The following is a 19,049-nucleotide window of genomic DNA, read 5'->3' on the forward strand; positions in this document are numbered from 1 at the left end:
TCCTTCCTCCATGCTTTTACCTCGGTTTTTACCACCATATTGGAAGGACCAACGTATCTATGATGCGGGGTTCGTAAGTAACTTCGTAGTACACAATCAAGATGGCGCTGTATTCTTATATCGTAAATCTAATATATCGTCTGCTACTACGATATTTCTCCTGACTTGTGCACGCCTTCGTGTATCTTTTACCTCAGTTTTACCACCATATTGGAAGTCATTAGCTCAGGCCATACAATTTAGTCTAACTATATTGACGTGAAGTCTCCGTAGCTCCTCCCATCTTAGTACATACCACTCTACAATCATGGATATTGAAAATGTATGTCAAATCGTAGCCTGCGTCGTTGAGCACGTGATCGAGTTGGCTATGGTCAAATAATTTTAAAATAGATGCATTTTTCATTAAATTTGAATTATTAATTGTTATTTTACGACAAAAAGGGACAGATTATTTCACTAGTGATTTACCTCACCAGTTCAATAGATAAGGACGTTTTTTTTCTTCTTCCCCAATTCGAAGACTTAGAAAATGTGGAGATTTTCTTATTATAACTTAATACGATTAATTTAAATTAATGGTGATGGTGAATTAGCTTTCTAAGTTAGTATAGTAGTCTTGCAAAATTTAAAGCGTGTTCATTATAATGGCTTGTTAAATTTTAAAAGATTACGAGAATAGCAAGAGTGCATATAAAAGAGTGAGTGTTATGTTATCTTTAAATTTTAATTTTTTGGGTATTTAAAATTTATACAGGGTGTTTACAAAAAGAGTGGTTGGACCGTAGCGCAGTCAGGGATAGATTTAATTTTAGAAGTAAGAATGGAGAACAGAGTAATCTGGGCGCGCGTCAAAGTCTCGGACCCCCTTCCACGGGACGGAGGGGTATGAAAGAAGAGGCGGGTCATAGCGACAGAGATAAAAAGGAATTACGTACTTATCGCCGTCCCCGTCAGCAACGTCATCAAAGCGTAGTTTAAGTGAGCCAATCAGAAAATTTAAACTTTTTGTTACGTGTTAGAGGGAGGGGCTCTATATTGGGCTATGAGTCGGACTGAAGTAAATACTAATAGTTCTCCATTTCTACTTCTAAAATTAAATCTATCGCTGGTTCTATGGATCGATTTTGAAAATTTTCTATTATATTTTGGCCTAATGGTCGCATTTTCCAACATATGATTATAGTCACGTGTTTTAGGGATGACCCCTACATTTAATTATCAACATCTTTCAGTTTCTTACTTAAATTTTAGGGGGTCATCGGTAAAACACTAATGTTTATAATGTCAAAAAGTCAATGAACATTTCGACTCAAAATTCTCACTTCCACCCTGTATAATTAATTAGGTTTAAAATTAAAAAATATTTACTATCTTTTGGAAAGTCAGTATCAGTTCAAACCTTAAGTTAATTAATAATTACCTTTTTAAAAACATGCGGCGGTCCAATTAGACTAATTGGCAGCATGCACCTCTTAATCCTTTTCGCTTAATGTGATTCTTTTTTTTATAATAAAAGTTCTCCAAAAAGTCTAGACCAATTTCGTTGGCGAAATTGTTTGAATAAAAGATAGTATACTCAAATTGCAGTAAGGCTTACAACGAGGTAATTATGCAGAAGTAAATTATGGAAAAGGATAGCGAAATAATGTTTTAAAAGGATGGGTGCGTAGTGCCTACCACTTTTGAGCAAAGATGAGAAAAATTCGCTCGTTAGGTTTTCTTTGTTATTTAAAGCAAATGTCGTTGGCTCTTGTGGCGCCCCTAACATGCTGGCATAAGTTTATGAGATATTTTACATAAGTATGACACGTCCTATACTTCGTAATGCTACTAAGAGACTTACAGCTCGAGATAACTAGTTCGAGAAGGAGAACGACGGAAGCGAGTCAATTGAAGTCCTACACTCGGTGGTTAATTTTGCAGTCCATGTTCCTGTTTAGTCTGTTCAGGGAGGAGAGACTTGAGAGGGAGTGTTAGGGAGGAGAGACTTGAGAGGGAGTGTTAGTCTTATGTTAAAGAAGCTGTAATATAAATGGAAGGGGTAAAAATGGAGGGTAGGAATTTTTATCTCACTCTCCCTCGTTTCTAGCTAACGCGCACGCTCGAGTGGCGTCGGTTACTACACCACCTCCAGCTTCCATTTCCCGTTCAAAGCCGGTTTTTAAATTTGACGCATGCGCGCGGACACCGCGGCGAGTGACTGAATGAGTTTAGCCACGAAGCGAACCAATCCGCCTATTCACATTACTGCTCCCTCTCAAGTCGCTCCTCCTTGGTCTGTTCTACTTCGGCCCCGCCCCTTTTGAAATCGGTCTACTAGTTAATAATTTTTGTATCGCTATCTTTCAACATATGTAACTAACTAGTTTATTGAGTGAACCGAGACGTGCTAACTACGCATCGCTTCTCCTGTTGCATTCTCTTATGCAATCGTCTTGTTTATATTCATAGAGATGTCAGCGCCATCTCTTTAACTTTGGTCCTTTAGGAGTGACCGCGAAATGCAATATAATAATGTTACAATTTTGGAAATTAAAACTTTGAAAAGCTATAGGAATTTTGAAATAGAAAATCCGTTGTCGTTGAAAATTGCCCTTGAACTAGAAATATATACCCGGCATTTGGTACTCCATTGCAACTGACTAAAATGGATGCCGAAAAGTAAATATTGACTTGTACTTCTTGTTTTTACAACAACAGTTTTTGGTTCGCAATCATCACGAGATGCGATGCGAGTCTATGAAACGGAAATGAAACACAACTCAACGTCCCCCCTTTTTCCTTTTGAAAATTTTCAGGACGTCTCGGGTCGGGTTTCTGAAGATATACATTTTTTGTCCTTATTATTAGTCTTTGTTTGCGGTAAATCATTGAGATTGTTGCCCCCCCCCCTTTTTCTCCTTCTTCCGTTATAAGCTTCTCTTTATTTTTGCTTCATCTTCCCGCTCTCCTACCCAACCAAACATGGTTTGACTTTGACGTCATTTGCAAGCAAACTCCGTCCCTTCGTGAAACATCTAGGGTCTTGGACTACAGGCATCGGTCGATAAGCGTTTTATTATTGCCATGCCAATTATATAACTTTTGGAGCGTCAGAACCCTGGTTCTATAAGAGGTACAAGGCAATCCTTCGAGTATGTGATGGGCTCGGTTATTTACTTTATAATGGTAGTAAATACTTGGGGTTATAACAAGGGGGACACCAGAAATATGCAAGTTACATCTTTAATGCATTATTGACTTTTTCACTTTGGAGTGACAGAACTCTGGTTCTATAAGAGGTACAAGGCAATACTTTGAGTATGTGATGGGCTTGGTTATTTACTTTCCAATGGTACTAAATACTTGGGGTTATAGCAACGGGGGCACCAGAAATATGCAACTTACATCTGGGTAATCCATTATTGACCTTTCCACTTTGAACTGTCAGAACTCTGGTTCTATAAGAGGTACAAGGCAATCCTTTGAGTATGTGATGGGCTCGGTTATTTACTTCCTAATGTTACTAAATACTTGGGGTTACAACAAGAGGAACACCAGAAATATGCAAGTTACATCTGGGTAGTAGCGGTTAGCGCTTTCGCCTCGCAGCAAGAGGATCCCGGGTTCGATCTCGGACTGTGGCACCGGGTGAAAATCTGGGAACAAATTCTTCTGCGTAGAATTTGCAAGTTCTCTCCCCGCTTGGTAAAAGGAGTTTTCGTCCGCGGTCTTATCCGGTTTCTCCTTTCCATCAAAACTTGCAGAGGTTAACGGTAATAGTTAGTATAGGGCGCTGTCGGTTAGCTGTGGCATATAGGGGCTAGCCACCACCCCTCTATGCATAGAGTATTTGATGGGCTCGGTTATTTACGTTATAATGGTACTAAGTACTTGGGGTTACAACAAGGGGGACACCAGAAATATGCAAGTTACATCTGGGTAATACATTATTGACTTTTTCACTTTGGTGCCTCAGAACTCTGGTCTTATATGAGATACAGGAAAATTCTATGGCAATGTGATAGCTCTACATGACGCTTAATACTGGGGCTTACATCAATCAGGACTTCACAAGTAAGCAAGTTAACTCCATGCCAGTCCTATTTGACCCATCAACTTTGGAGTGTCAGAATTCTGCGCTTATTTATTCTGCTATTCATGGAAATCCTTTGAGCGTGGGTGTGATAGCCCTAGTTCTAAAATTAGCAACGATACTAAATATTATACTGGAGTCCAATTTAGTGTTCATTAATTATTGATAAATTTTAGTGTATTTTTCCTTTTAATATCATTATATTTTTAACTTTTATTCGTTGGAAAAGGGTAATTTTGAAATGGAATATTGGGAATTATCTGGAATACATACAGCCTATAGGAATAATTGTGCCCCTTGTGTTAATTTCATCTTTACTTATATGCGGCAATAAAATTCATAAATTTTAAAGCCTGTACGACACCCCTTTGAGTATAGTTAGTACACTTTCTCGCCTTGTCATAGATGTATCAATCCATCTTACAATTCTCATATTTTTACATCCTTCCATTCAAACCTATATATTTTAGTTCCTTTTTATTCAACTAGAGGGCGACTCGCCACCGCGTTTAACTTTTCACACAGACAGGCGCAACCTTCAAGCGATTTTTCCGCCTCCCTGCGGCAAAACTCAGCAGCTCCGCGGCCCATTCTTCCAGGCGATGCAGTCCGCAGCTTCCTAGATCCCTTCAGCATCCTCGCGCCGCGTACGGGAAGCTCAAGAGCGAGCGAGCGAGAGAGAGAGAGAGAGAGAAGAGAGATCTTTTCCTCCACCGCATCTCCCCCTACATCCCTCCCAAAGACGTCAGCGTAAAGGGTGTGTGCGCGTGCAGTACTCTCTTTCTAGCTGCTGCCATCCCCCCTCTTTTATTTTCTCTCTCTGTCTTTTCATTTCTTCTTATTTCTTACCCCCATCGCGCCGCCGAAAACCCGCGCGCGTTCTAGTGTACACTGGGTCTACTCCGTGCAGCATGCAGCCTGCACTACTGCCTGCACTTGGGAAGGAGCCTTTTTTTTGGTTTTTTTTTTTATACAAGGCAGTGTATGTAGTTTTAGCTACGGCCGTCTCTAGGCTGCGCGGGGAACTCTAAAACATTGCTGCGAAAATCCTGGAAAGCCTTCTTCTTTCTCGAGTTGCAGCAGCTCGTACCCTTGCGCCAGTGTTCGCTCTGGTCGATGCACAAACCCGGTAGCTTCGCGAAAACCTCGGTTTGCTTCGCTCTCTGCTCTGCTCCGCTCTCTTCGCTTCATTTTACCCCATTTTACAACGAGCTCTCGGTAAAATCGGTGCCGGCTAAAGTTTTCCGTTAAGCTTTATGGTATAAAACCGCAGTGCCGGTTCGTCCCGATATCGTTCGACGTGGCTACGTTTTATTGGAACTGTTAAAAAAAGTACCTTCCCCCCAACCACCACGGTTTGAATTTGAATTTTAAAAGAATCCGTACTGGAACACATCGTAAAACCGTGGTGTTCTTTATTACTCTATTGGAATATGGAAAATTCCGGGTGAATATGGATGGTGATGTTGTGATTAACAACGGTGTGATTTAGTAAAATTTGTGAGCATTTTTCAATGGGAATAATTGAATTCGAACTTTGCAAGGGTAAACATTTGTGATTGTTTTTATGTTACGTGTTAGATTTTGAATTTATTTTTTTATTTTTTTTTTAAAAAGTAGGCCATCTTTTAGTATTTTTAACATGGATCATCGTCGGTTATTGAACGATTTTTGTTCATGCGTGTGCTATGTGCGTGTTCATGTCAAATTATTACTATGATATCACCGTCGCGTTTTGTGATGATTTTTATCTTCTCAACGTACCCATACTACAGTCTTGAAATTATAGGTTAGAATTTTTCTTCCGAATTTGAAATTGCCGAATTAAAATTCTCGAATTGCGTTTCTGTTTATTTAATTTAGAGTTGCGAGAGTTCATATCATATTATTTTAACGTACTGAATTGAAACTTTCATTTTAGTTCAATTCAATTCAATTCAATCGCGTTTATGTCGTCCTAAGGTGATATTACAAAATACGGATTTACTATCGCCATCGGTTTCATTTCGAAATAACTACCCCGGTTCGATTCAAATCACGCTATACACGGATTTCGTACAATTGAAGTTTGTGTTAACTTCGAATTGAAGCCCCGTACGGAGTTAACTAGCTGCAATTCAATCTTCCGAATTGGGAAAATTACCTGCAACAATAAAGGCAATTCAACGTTGAATTTTATAAAAAAAATTCACTATTACGGAACGGATTTAAGAAAGAAACAACCAATATTTAAATAATTTAATGGATAAATATTCGACTTCCTCGTAGTTTAATTGAATTAAATTTATTTTAATTCCACTATTAAAAACATTTTAACGAAAAATAAATTCTTCGATAAACCTTTGAAATCGCATCGACTTTCAATGTAGAACGCGCGTTGATAATCCCAAGAAACAACCAAGAGTAACCTTACGTCACACCTGGAATCGTGAAATCGGAGTATATACATAATTACAAATTGCGTTGAATAATTACTTTAGTAATTTATTCGGTGTAATTCTCGATAATTGCTTGAGTGCCGCGTGTATCTCGACTAGCCGCGGGGAACAGGACCATCATCGGTGTGTTCCCCATCGGCTAGATTTTTGAAGTTTTATTGAGAACATGGCACTGGAACGCAAGAGATCGGCTCGACGGAGCGGCTCCAGGCACCGCAAACGTCCGCCGGAAAACAAGTGCAAGACTTGCTGCCGGAAGTTCACGGCGTTCTTGTTTTCGCACGTGGGATTGTGCGGTTTAGTCGTGGGTTACAGTATCATGGGCGCCTTCGCTTTCCGGGCCCTCGAGGCTTCTAACGAGAACCAGAAGGCCGTGGAAGTGATGAAAATGCGCGAAACTGTGGTACATAAGTTATGGGATATCACGGTACAATTTAACGTTCTCTATAAGGATAACTGGACCAAGACTGTGGCCAGCGAGGTCAAGTCTTTTCAAGACTTTATCATTTCGGCCGTTAAAGAGGGTTACGATGGAAAGGATTCCGGGACAAATCAGTGGTCTTTCTCCGGGGCGTTCCTCTATTCACTCACCGTCATTACAACTATCGGTAAGTGTAAGAGACACTTTCTTTGACACTGTTGTGTTGTTGTACGTTGCGTTGCCTCTTCTTCTTCTTTGAATGTTCTGTTCTTCGACGTGATCGAGTACCGCCACGATTACCCTCGACTCTAGATATTTCATCCCCTGTATAATATTGATATGATATAATATAATCGGTTGCCAGCACAGACCTTTCTTTTTCTGAATATACCATGCAGGCAACTGCGTCGTCTGCAGGATTTGTGTGGGTTATGGAAATGAAATCGAGATTATTTTTATTATAGGCCTACAAGTATATGTTATTGGTTTGGGCGTTAGGGGAAATATTTGCGCGGTATTTGAATTATAGAATTTTTTTTTAGAATGTTTGTTAAGGATTCATGCCGTGGAAAATGTTCCTTAGAATTTTTTGGGGAGATGATTCTTGGAGAATATTCCTTAGGATGTTGGAGGGAAGAGTCGTGGAGAATATTCCTTAGAATGTTGGAGAGATGAGTCGTAGAGAATATTTCTTAGAATGTTGGAGAGAAGAGTCGTAGAGAATATTTCTTAGAATGTTGGAGAGAAGAGTCGTAAGAATATTTCTTAGAATGTTGGAGAGAAGAGTCGTAGAGAATATTCCTTAGAATGTTGGGGAGAAAATCATTCCGTGGAGAATATTCCTTAGAATGTTGGGGAGAAAATCATTCCGTGGAGAATATTCCTTAGAATGTTGGGGAGAAAATCATTCCGTGGAGAATATTCCTTAGAATGTTGGGGAGAAAATCATTCCGTGGAGAATATTCCTTAGAATGCTGGGGAGAAAATCATTCCGTGGAGAATATTTCTTAGAATGTTTGGGGAGAAAATCATTCCGTGTAGAGTATTTCTTGGAATGTTTGGGAGAAAATCATTCCGTGGAGAATATTTCTTGGAATGTTTGGGAGAAAATCATTCCGTGGAGAATATTTCTTAGAATGTTGGGGAGAAAATCATTCCGTGTAGAATATTTCTTAGAATGTTGGAAAGAAAATCATTCCGTGGACAATATTCTTTAGAATGTTTGGGGAGAAAGGTCGCGGAGAATATTCCTTAGAATGTTGGGGAGAAGAGTCCATGGAAAATATTCCTTAGAGTGTTGAAGATAGAGTCCATGGAAAATACTCTTTAGAATATTGTATTAAGAGGCGTCCCATGAAAAATATTCCTTATAATATTGGATTAAGAGGCATACCATGAAAATATTTCGTAGAATATCGGATTAAGAGGCGTACCATGAAAAATATTCCTTAGAATATTACGTAAAGTCATACCATTAAAAACATACCTTAGAATATTGGTGAAAGAAAAATCTCACACCAAAAAAATAAAAATAAAATAAAAACCGGACAAATAATATTATTTTAAGCAACTTGGATATATATAGAAAAGTCTATAACAGTTTCCTAATTAGTCTAAATAGTCCCTGTAACTTTAATTATCGCCCGCAAATCCAACTTCGGATGCTTTTCCTATTAATTAGCCTTAAGGGCGGGAGGGAGGGAGGGCGGGCTGGTTTGAAACTGCAGCTCTTGTTTATATTCCAAACAAATCTCGGTATAAGCGCGACAGAAATTCGGCATTACCCAAAACCAAAACCTACTTTAGCCTAGGAACGAAAAAAAAATTTATATATAAATCCAATATACAATTCGAAAGAGCTTGGCGAGCGCTTGCCAAGTGTTGTTTGCTCAGAGTAAAATCAATTTTTGGCGAATCATTGAATAGAGTTTAAGGCTAGCGAATGTTTCCTATATACATGTTTTCAGAAGACGATTAAACCGAAGTGTTTATGCCGGGTATAAATATAAATATATTTTTCAAATAGCACGCTTCCACTGGTTTAAAACTGTAGTTTTTCAATTGCTTGGACCAGTTTTTAAATGTAAAATCAGGGATAGATTTAATTTTAGAAGCAGGAATGGAGAACAGAGTAATGTGGGCGCGCGTCAAAGTCCCGGACCCCCTTCCACGGGACCGAGGGGTATGAAAGAAGAGGCGGGTCATAGCGGCAGAGGTAAAAAGGAATTACGTATTTTTCGCCCGTCCTCGTCAGCATTGTTACAGAACGTAATTTAAGTGAGCCAATAAGATAATTTAAATTATTCGTTACGTGTTGGAGGGAGGGACTCTTTACTTGGTTGGCTATGAGTCGGATTGAAGTAAATACTAACCGTTCTCCATTCCTACTTCTAAAATTAAATCTATCCCTGGTTCTACTCAAAAAAGGTTTTGGTAAAATTTGGAGTGTTTGCTAATTTACCATAGTAAAATTACCGTATGATATAAATCGGTAATTTACGGCGGTATTTGGTAAATTACCCCTGAAGTTAATAACGGTAAATTATACCGAATCACGTCTCTACATAAACGTTTTTCGGGAATCAGACTTGAAATTTAAAAATTGATCTAAAAATAAAATTTTGTAACATACACAGTTTTCAAAATCCCACGACGGCGTTTCTGAAACACAAACTGATCTAGTTTAAAGCATATCTCGTGGTCTCGGCTATGGTTTAGTTTAAATAAATGCCACTAGATGCTCCCATAATCGAGGGGTGGAGTTGACTTGCCCTCTATGCTTAGCAAAGACTAGTTTTAGCTCCGCCCCCGTGCATGGACGACGAGTTCTGATTGGTTCCTGCCTTTAACAAGGTAAAATCTGTGTGTAAAAGATCAGCCAACATGTTAGGGGTGCCATAAAAGCCGACCCGACATTTTTGATTTAACCCCGTGATCCTAATTTTCTGAACCATCTGAATATTCTAGAATTACTTTTGATATTTTCGTTATAATTTAGTCCTTGTTTGTGGGTTTTGCTTACCCCGCTTTATTTTTATTACTCGGGCCATCGCAAATGGAAACTAAACGAGAATACGAGATAGGTTTGCGATGGTTTGGGGAAAGGGTTAGGCCTTGGTTCGACCCGCCAAAAGCCAAGAAGCCAGCAAGCCGGCCTCGCTTTTGTAACTGAAACACAAACACTTATTTGCGAATACCAACCGACATTGGAAGCCTTATTCCGTTTACAGTCTTTGAAAGGGAACAAATTTCTGATTGATCAAGCTTAGTATCTGCGGGATTTAGGGTACCTTCTAACGTTGAAATTGTTGTTGTAAATTTGTAATGGATGCCACAGCGAATTACTCTCGATTTCTCTATCACGGAACGGACCTAGTTTTAGACCAGATTTGTCGTAACTATTTTTGCGTCTTATCTAAAGATACGTGGTTTATTTAACCGGGGGTTTAAGTTCGAAACCTTAAAACAACAAGCGTTTAAGTGCGCTTAAATATATACTTGGTATTGGCTTTCAGGTCTATACAGAGTAACGTTTGAGTCGTACCTTCGACCAAAGACCTACACTACAATTGGCCGAGGTGTAAATCACCAAAATCTTCAATTTTAAAGATATTTAATATTTAAATTTCAAAAGTATTATTTTATAATTATTATTTTTTATTAAACATTTCAAGAATTTAGCAGTGAATTTCGAATGAAAATTACTACAATTTACTCAACTGCTAATTATAAAAAAATAAACCAATGAGACCCGATGGGCTGGGGGTTTTTTTAAGTAAAACTCAATTAGGTATTTTCTAAATTGCTACAAATGTCTAATGGAATTTGTCGAATTTTGGGTGAATTTTTGGGATGTTTTGTACTAATTTCATTTTCTGTATTTAATTTTAAAATATTTAGTGACTGATTTACCCCTCGTTCGCTTCTAACTTGATCTCATTATTAGCAGTCGGCCTTCTTGGGCCTTCCATACAATTGTGTATTCAACATCCCACTTGGAATGTTCTGTTAAACCAACAGATCTTATCTTTATCTCTAACCCAAGTAGAGAAGCATTCTCTTGGTGACTTAATTCCAAGTCATACCAATCTGAATTTTCCATACACGTTAAGGTTAGCTAACTCTTAGTTCTAAGTCATTTCACCGGACAAATATAAAGCCGGATTTGCTTTCAGTTTATATGGCAAACTCCGTTTGGTTTAGGCCTAGGAAACTCAAAGGAGCAATATTCGATCTGTTTGGCCTATACTCGAGCTGTACGGTACTTTATGGAACTGCTCGACCTGCGCTATAGTGGAAATGTAATGAATTTAATCTGTTTTCGCTATGAATATTGGAGCTTTAATATTAATTATGAAATGGGACTATATTGGATGTGGTACATTTTAAGGGGCTGTATTGGATGTGATACATTGATGGGACTGTATTGGATGTGGTACATTGATGGGACTACATTGGATGTGGTACATTGATGGGACTACATTGGATGTGGTACATTGATGGGACTACATTGGATGTGGTACATTGATGGGACTACATTGGATGTGGTACATTTATGGGACTGCATTCGCTATGAATATTGGAGCTTTAGTATTAATTATGAAATGGGACTATATTGGATGTGGTACATTTTAAGGGGCTGTATTGGATGTGATACATTGATGGGACTGTATTGGATGTGGTACATTGATGGGACTACATTGGATGTGGTACATTGATGGGACTACATTGGATGTGGTACATTGATGGGACTACATTGGATGTGGTACATTGATGGGACTACATTGGATGTGGTACATTTATGGGACTGCATTGGATGTGGTACATTAATGGGACTGTATTGGATATGGTGCATTTATGGGCTGTGTTGGATGTGATATATTGTTGGGACTGTGTTAGGTGTGATTCATCGATGGGACTGTATTGGATGGGGTACATGATTGGGACTGTATTGGATGGGGTACTGTATTGGGTGTGATACATTGTTGGGACTGAATTGGAGGTGATACATTGTTGGGACTGCATTGGATGTGATACATTGTTGGGACTGCATAGGATGTGATACATTGTTGGGTCTGCATTGGATGTGATACATTGTTGGGACTGTATTGGGTATGATACATTGTTGGGACAGTATTGGGTATGATACATTGTTGGGACAGTATTGGGTATGATACATTGTTGGGACAGTATTGGGTATGATACATTGTTGGGACTGTATTGGGTATGATACATTGTTGGGACTGTATTGGATGTGATACATTGTTGGGACTGCATTGGATGTGATACATTGTTGGGACTGTATTGGGTATGATACATTTTTGGGACTGTATTGGATGTGATACATTGTTGGGACTGCATTGGATGTGATACATTGTTGGGACTGTATTGAGTATGATACATTGTTAGGACAGTATTGGGTATGATCAAGAAGTTATATCAGTATCTCAGAGAGAAGATATAAATTCGCCAGATTTCCAGCTTTATCTCCAGTCCTAACGTAGGTCCGCAGTCAATCCCCGTCTCTAAATTACAACCAGCATCTCATTGGTTCTTGAAAACTCACGTCAGCGCGACGACGCGAGTGAGGAAAATTTCCGACTGACGAGAGCGAAATAGCCCGGCGCCTCCTTTTACGTCCCCCCTTGTATTTTGAAAGGGGGACTGGGACTATGGCGCGCGAATACAAAGGCATCTTATATCTTCTCTCTGAGATACTGATATAACTTCTTGGTATGATACATTGTTGGGACAGTATTGGGTATGATACATTGTTGGGACAGTATTGGGTATGATACATTGTTGGGACTGTATTAGGTATGATACATTGTTGGAACTGCATTGGATGTGGTACATTGATGGGACTGTATTGGATGTGATACATTCGGAAATGGGTATATTGGATGCAGGGTTTAAACCCAAAAAACCAGCACGAAAAACCCTCTGGTTTTATTGGGTTTTCCCCACCGTAAAAAATTCACATACTAAAACCCATCACCAAAATCTTCAATTTTCCCCATTTTAATGCTAAAATAATTTATTTTTACAATATTTGCTTGAACTTGAAAGATTTTTATTTGATCATTTTTTATGAAACATTTTAAGAAATTTTTAAGCAGTGAATTTTGAAAGAAACTTACTATAATTAACGCAGCTGCTAAACATACAATAACCTCAATAAAACCGAGTTTTTTTCGAGCCCTGATTGAATATGATATATTTTTAAAGAAATGCGGATATTGATTGACCTTACCCTTTGATAAAAGAGCAATTTTTACACATTGAAAAACGGCTATTTTCTCTTAAGTTAAAAGCTTTCTGATGTATGTATGTACAGTATACAATTCAATATTCGTTGGAAAACTTAGGTAATTTCTTGATATATAGTGAACGCTTAAGTCGGATGGGCTCGCCTTTAACCGGGTACAGGGTGATTTGAGCTGATTGATCCCTGGACCACAGCGACTAGGTTTAATGTGTCAAGCTATATTGGGGTCGTTAGTGAGAGTCTCGTATGTTAGCCTGCTGGTATGTATGCAGTACCCTACATTGTAGACGGTTATAATTGTAGAGGGACTGACTGTATAGTTAAATAAGACTGTATTTTAGCGGTTGGTCCAACTAAGTTGTTTAGTTAGGACTACAGTTTGATGTTTTAATCACTTCGCCCGACGGTAGAAGAGCTGAACGATGTTAAAATGATAAGATGCGAGTTTCCCGGCTTCGAAATGAGCTTTTGTAACTTTACATTAGGATTAGTGTTTCTTATCTTTAAATTATGAAGATAAAACACAGTGTTAACGTTGATTAGGTAGTGAGTACTCGTGGAATTGGTAAATTTGCTTACTGCAAGTGTCAGGGAGTTTTAATTGGGAAATGAAGAAGGTGATATGGTATTAGATTTATTTTAATCTGATATGTAATATCAGAAGGGGATAATAGAAGAAGGGTAACACTCTGTATCCTCTTATTACTTTAGTTATGTAAGTTCATGGTTCTTCCCAGGCGAGGGAATTACCCTTTTTGTCAATTTGCTCTCCTGCTCATCAAACTTCAGATGGGTATAACATCGCACCGTGCAGGGTGAATTCTATAACTGCTTGGTATTTACTAAATCGCCATTCAGCAATCAAGTAGGCACAAAACTAATTGTCTTGACGTGGTGGGACAAAAACGCACAAGCGCATGCATACGCCTTGGCAAATAGTTAAGCAGCGCTAATAGATATAGTAATGATGAGGGAACTATTTAGATGGCGTATGTGCATACATGATTCGGTTTAGTAACCTTGCTATAATAAATGTTAAGGAATGTTGTTCGAAAGAATCATGTTACAATTACGAATTACCCAGCTTTGTGAAAGAGAAAATTTGAAAATTTGCAGCAAGTGTCAAAGGTAATTTTAATTGGGAAATGTTATGTTGGGAAGAGAGATAACTCCTTAATTAAATTAGAAATCATTATCTTAAAGTCTCTTAATTAAATTTAAAATACTTAAAAAATCTTAACTTGAAAACAGTGTCCCTTGTGGCAAACAAAATGGAGATAGAAGTAGAGAACATTTTCGACTCAAAATCATTCACCCAAAGAACATCCCCCTTACTTTATTGCAGATTTATTAGAAACACCCTGTGCATATAGAATACCTCCTTCACTGTCTTGATATTTTTAAACAAATATAACTTAACGTACAACATGTTCAAGTGAGACTCGCGTTGAGTCGCGTTTGGGTTATATGGGCGGGTCATGGAGCGATAACCGCCGCAAACCGCTCAATATTTCAGAGGCAGATCGACGTTTTCCTGTTAGAACTCTTTAAATGAAGCTCTCTCTCTCTCTCTCTCTCTCTCTTTCTCTCTCTCTCTCTCTCTCTCTTTCTCTCTCTCTCTCTCTCTCTCTCTCTTTCTCTAAATATTAGCTCATTTCCTCCAGAAACCCTCGTTCCTCAGGCACGACTATTGTTAAGACGTGTGCCTACATTCTATGCCTCCATGGCCTTGTTATACAGACAAGTAACATGGTTATTCTTCGGAGAAGTACTAGCTACAAAATTAGAGTGCGCAGTTTTAACATTGTTTGAATTATGTTGTTAATGGAAATTATACATTTTAAGAAACTATTTCTGCCTTTTGAAGAATTGTTCGTTTTAATGGACGGCGTAAGCCTTGGTATTGTAACAAGAACCGAAAAGGCTCTTTCCTTGTTAGGGTGTTATCCCTAAATAAATATGTATAGTAATAGACGATTCCAATAATTAGTTGTAGAGAAACGAACGCACAGGGGCCTGGCTTTCATCTTAGGTGTTGCCAAGAGACAACGACAGATGGAGCCCCAATTCACTGCAGACGGGAGGCTAGCAAGCTCGCACTGCCTCTAGTGGTGGGTCAAATAACCCAAGAAGGCGACCTACTTTGGTCCTGTGGTGTTTACTTTTCTGCTTGAAATAATGGAATGGTCTATAATAAATTAAACATGCATTTAATGAAAATAAGTTCTTTGTACGGAGGGGATACCAGGTTGCACACTATGAACCGCCCTATCGTGTAATCTTGATAAAAAGGGTCAATCAGTAGGAGGCGTTTTTGAAAGTATAGTACATTTTGTGTAGGAGAGAGGGCGCAAAATAGTTACTCAACATACCAATAGTAACCCACGTGACAAGAAAGAACCAATTGAACCTATTTCTTACACAATGGGAGGAGTCAAGGCTCGCGGTGTTGAATGCCAGTCCACCCCATAATAGACCATTTCGATGTAACTAAGAGGGAAAGACACGGGGGTAAAAACTTTGCCTTCCATCTCGCTTTTTGGCGCCTGCGCTGTAGTTTTTTTCGTATAATGAGAATGATGAGATTGGGCAGAGACGAAGGGCAATGTATCAATCCCCTTGTATGTCCCAATACCGAGGGTTGCCTACCCCTTTTTGGCACCTGCGCTGTAGCCTTTTTCTATCATGAGATTGTGCAGAGACGGATGGCAATGTATCAACCCCCTTGTATGTCCCGATTCTGAGTGTTGCCTACCCCTTTTTTCACATCGACTCCTTTTCTAATCCTCCCTGGCCATGGTCCCCTTTGGATTTACAAAGGCCATGTACAAATCAGACCCCCGATCGAGAAGTTGTCACCGTTTTCCTGTCACTTATCATTGCTGCCATTATCAATTGCTTGCCAGTTGCTCCTCGAGTTAACGTGCTGAACTCAATATGAGAAGGTTTCCAGCAGCAGCCAGTCTTCGGGACAAATTGTGTAATGTGTACACGGTGAAATAAGTTAAGGGATATGTTGTAGAACTAGCGTATGCTTGAGCTCGATCCTTGGCTGGGTATCACTAACGTGACACGTTTGCCCGATCAACAAATTAATGGTTTGAGGCACAGCCCTTAGCCCTCTAATTCTCCTACTATATACTCGAGAAAGGAGCTCGAGTTAAAACGACGGCTTTTAAATATAACACGTTCTCGATGTTCGACACACTCCTTGCTGCCAGTTCTTAAAGGAAAGGTGCACCTATCATAAGATTATTCCTTAAAAGAACGGTTTCCTTTTTCGAAATATAAAAGGAATTACATATTAAAATTAAAATAAATTATCTCTTTTCTATATCTGTATAAATCGAAATCCTGACTGACAGACTGACTGATAATCAACGCCCAGCCCAAACCGCTTACCCTAGAAGGCTGAACATTTTCAGGAACGTTACTCATAAGTAGTAGGCGCGTGCTAAGAAATATTTTCCCAATCCGCCGCCATCTTAATAAATGGTGCCCAGAAATGTAAAAAATCTTCTCTATGCAACAAAGTCCGCGCGTTTCAACCGATTTCGCAAATATTTAGTACACTGGTTTCCTTTAACCTATATTCGGGCTGAATGGTCTTTTGGGTTCGATTTGTTGCCATCTTTTTAAATGGCGGCCAGAAATTTTAAAACCTTCTTTATGGAATAATATCCGCATTAATCCGACGGGCTGACGGGCAACGCCGAGTGCCTTCGCTTCTAGGGTGCTTCAAGAATATTAGTCATCAGTAAAATCTACCCATTCTTTACAACATTTTGATGGAAGTTGTTTAGCAGACGCCACTAAATCAATGGCGGGGAAATGGCGCAGTATAGTTCTTGATAGTTTTTAAGGCTAATTAAATGTACTAATTATCATATTGTAATAAGAGATCATTTATTTTAATTTTTAATATTTAATTCCTTTTCTATTTAGAAAAAGGAAACCGTTCTTTTAAGGTATAATCAGTTATGTTAGCTATACTTTTACTTTAATATATATTGCTATACCTTGTGAAGTACCATACGGTTTTATCGTTGAACGTTTTCTCGTTGAACGTTTTCTCGCTTCCTCTGTTTGAGAATGTATAGAGACCTTATAAGATTTAAATTGCAATGGTTTGGGTCAGGAGTACATACAGATATTTGGAATGATCGTGTAGCCATATTTCACATGTTAATTTCTATGCGGGTTTTGTGGGCCGGGCTTGAGAACTTACTATCGCGTCACGCCTCCTATTTCTCCTAGCTCTTCCCAGAAATTTCGCCAAGATACATTGAGTGAAAATGGATGTAACACAATGATTCCAATTAGCTGTATCAGAAGTATATAATACTTCTCTTCGAGAGAAGTGTACCACAAAGCGGGGTAAGTGTAACGTCATTCTTCCCAACATCAGAGCATTTGGAACAAGGTTACTAAACCGAATCACATACGCGATAAATAGTTCCCTCATCATTACTCTATTACGCTTAATTATTTGCCAAGGCACGCTTGTGAAATTTTGTCCCATGTCAAGATGAGGTTTATGGGTTGATTTCTGAGTATTTAGTACCAAATAGTTATAGAATTGACCTCATGGTGCGATGCCCATCTATAGTTTCATGAGCAGGAAAGCAAACAAAAAGGGTAAGCTTGGAAAGAATGACGTTACATAACTAAAGTATTAAGAGAATACAGAGTGTCATCCTTCTTCTATTATCCCCTTCTGGCTGTATGTATTCTTGGTTGGGTTGCGTTGCGTTGTGTTAAAGACATATTGAAAGGCAAAGATTTTGAAGTGTTAGTTTTACAAGATATGCTTTTCATTTTTAGGACGTGTTTATCTTTGGATAAAATTCATATTTATAATGTTTTAGCGACTTAAAAATTGTCAGTTATTAAAAAAAAAGATCAAGACTGTCTTCTCTATTATTTTAAACTAGCTGTTACCCGCGGCCTCGCTCGCTTGTAATAAGAACTTCCATCAAAATGATATAAAGAATGGGTAGATTTGACTGATGACTAATATTTTGTAGCACCCTGGGAGCAAAGGCACTCGGCGTTGCCCGTCAGCCCGTCGGAACATTTTTTATTACTTTTCAGGCTGCCATTTTAAAAGATGGCAACAAATCGAACCCAAAAGGTTAAAGGAAACCAGTGTACTAAATGTTTTCAAAATCGGTTGAAAAGCGCGGACTTTGTTACATAGAGAAGAACTTTTACATTTCTGGCCGCCATTTTTTAAGATGGAGGCGGATTGGAAAAATCTATCTTAATACGCGCCTACTACTTATGAGTAACGTTCCTGCAAATTTTCAGCCTTCTAGGGCAAGCGGTTCGGGCTGGGCGTTGATTATCAGTCAGTCTGTCAGTCAGTCAGTCAATCAGTCAGTCAGGACTTTGATTTATATAGATATAGATTTTGCACTGTAGGTTTTTATTTAAGGCAAATTGAAATAATAGATGACGTGCGGGCAATTGTTGCCAGTAATTTGCGAGTGCAACGGCCATACTACCCACTTTGTTATGCCTAATTAATAATTATAATTTTATTTTGTTGTAATTGTTGAACAAAACCTTGAAAGTCAAAGTAAACTAAAAGTAAAAACCAAATAATAATTAACAGCTTATCTGAACGCAACCAGACGTACCTTGCCTAATTTAATCAATTTTCCACAGAGATTAAACCCAACATGCATGCGAGCATTTATTTTCAAAATACCTTTTAGTAAACCCAGCACTTGTGTAGCCAAGTGCGTGTCTAAGGTTTTCATCTTCTCATAAACCCCACTATTAAATATAGTTTAGCCTGGCTGTAAGGTCTCTAAGGTTGCGTTTTTGTGTATTGTATTT

At 38.6% G+C, this 19,049-nt stretch overlaps 1 protein-coding gene across 1 annotated transcript in view; it reads left to right on the plus strand.

The window, feature by feature from the left end:
* Positions 1-4,683: 4,683 nt before the first annotated feature.
* The window catches only part of LOC149616003 (TWiK family of potassium channels protein 7-like), a 282,602-nt gene continuing 268,236 nt past the window's right edge, over positions 4,684-19,049 (plus strand). The window contains exon 1 of the mRNA XM_089856411.1: positions 4,684-7,124. Within this exon, the coding sequence (XP_089712537.1) occupies positions 6,683-7,124 (442 nt within the window). The 5' untranslated portion in view covers positions 4,684-6,682. The remainder of the gene's footprint in view (positions 7,125-19,049) is intronic.

This window comes from Phalangium opilio, unplaced genomic scaffold, assembly GCF_054372755.1.
Source record: "Phalangium opilio isolate 3A_F unplaced genomic scaffold, DU_Popi_V2 ptg000217l_1, whole genome shotgun sequence".
NCBI classification, from domain to species: domain Eukaryota; kingdom Metazoa; phylum Arthropoda; class Arachnida; order Opiliones; family Phalangiidae; genus Phalangium; species Phalangium opilio.